This window comes from Austrofundulus limnaeus, unplaced genomic scaffold (assembly GCF_001266775.1).
Source record: "Austrofundulus limnaeus strain Quisiro unplaced genomic scaffold, Austrofundulus_limnaeus-1.0 Scaffold129, whole genome shotgun sequence".
NCBI lineage: Eukaryota > Metazoa > Chordata > Actinopteri > Cyprinodontiformes > Rivulidae > Austrofundulus > Austrofundulus limnaeus.
The window spans coordinates 21,927-23,277 of NW_013952531.1; the positions used below are offsets into that span (position 1 = coordinate 21,927).

Sequence of the window (1,351 nt, forward strand, 5' to 3'; positions counted from 1 at the left end):
ATTTTTTTTGGTTGAAATTATTTTTTTTGGTTGAAAATATTAATTTTGATTGAAATTATTTTGTTTGATTGAATCATAAAAACACAAATTTACCTCCATAAGACTCAGAAGTGTCTGAATGTTGAAGTCAAATATAAAGTGTGGTCTTTTCTGCAGAAATATCTACGTCTAACAGGTAAATAAAGCATGAAGGAGTATTAGATGTAAAGTTTACAGAACAGTTCAGTGATGTTGAGGGTCCTCTGAGGGTTCAGTCTGTCCCACCCTGAGGCCTGACCTCCTCATCCGTTAACAGGTCTAATCTGAGCTCTGGGCTGCAGATCCTGCTGCCACGCTGCTGGGAGTCCAGGTGCTGGAGGGTCCTGCGGCGCTGCTCTCCGGCTGATCCGTGGGGTCCGGCTTGGAGGGGCGGCGAGGCAGGCGAGAGCTGTGCATGATGTGAGCGTCCAGCATCTCCAGCAGCAGGTCGTACACAGGCACCACGTTCTTCATCTTCATGCAGTGCAGGTGGTCCATGCCTTTGTTGCTGCACAGAACACCACATCAGGTCAAAATGTGCTGAGTCAGCACATTTCAGAGTCCTGCTCGTCATCATCAGCACCTGTGTGCCTGATCAGGACAGTTCACTGACGCTCTGTTTCATCTGATTTTAGCTTCTAATGAGGAACTGTTGAGATGATTTTAAACCTCAGTGTTTGGATGATGTCAAGTCTGTCATTCTAATATTTCACTAAAACAACTTATTGGATCAAAAACTGTATATTTAATCAAAAACAATTGTTCCACATGTTTCAGCCAATGCACTTTAATCATCATCATCACACTCCCAGCTCCCCTGGCAGAGCTCTAAAACATCATCTTGAATAAACTCTGCAGGTCCTGGGATGTAGGAGGTTCTGTCTAAAGCAGGCCTCCTCAGTCCTTTAAGGTCTGGGACCCCTTACATTTCCAGGGACCCCCACATAAACCACATGCTGTTATATTTTAAAGGGCCAATATCATGGAAATCAGCATTTGTCAGCTTTAAATGTATTTTCTTAAATGAAAACCAAATCAATAATTTACTGAAATGTTTTGAGGATTGATGTTTATAGCAGACAGAAGGAAACATCAGGTCCATCAGGTCCATCAGGTCATCAGGTCCATCAGGTCCATCAGGTCACAGAGAAGAACTCCTGATTTTTACCACGACTGCAGGGTCATCAGAAACAACCTCAAGTGTTCAAATCATCTGCTGCAACCTTGTTTTGGGTTTTATTTTTACTGTGTCGTGTGTCTTGTATTTTTTACAGTATTATGTAGTATATATATTTACAGTATTATGTAGTATATATATTTACAGTATTATGTA

General features: G+C 41.7%; 1 protein-coding gene across 1 annotated transcript in view; it reads right to left on the reverse strand.

The window, feature by feature from the left end:
* Positions 1-25: 25 nt before the first annotated feature.
* esr2a (estrogen receptor 2a) overlaps positions 26-1,351 on the reverse strand; it is a gene marked incomplete in the record, with an annotated part of 50,638 nt that continues 49,312 nt past the window's right edge. Inside the window, 1 exon segment of the mRNA XM_014015399.1 lies at positions 26-526. Within this exon segment, the coding sequence (XP_013870853.1) occupies positions 298-526 (229 nt within the window).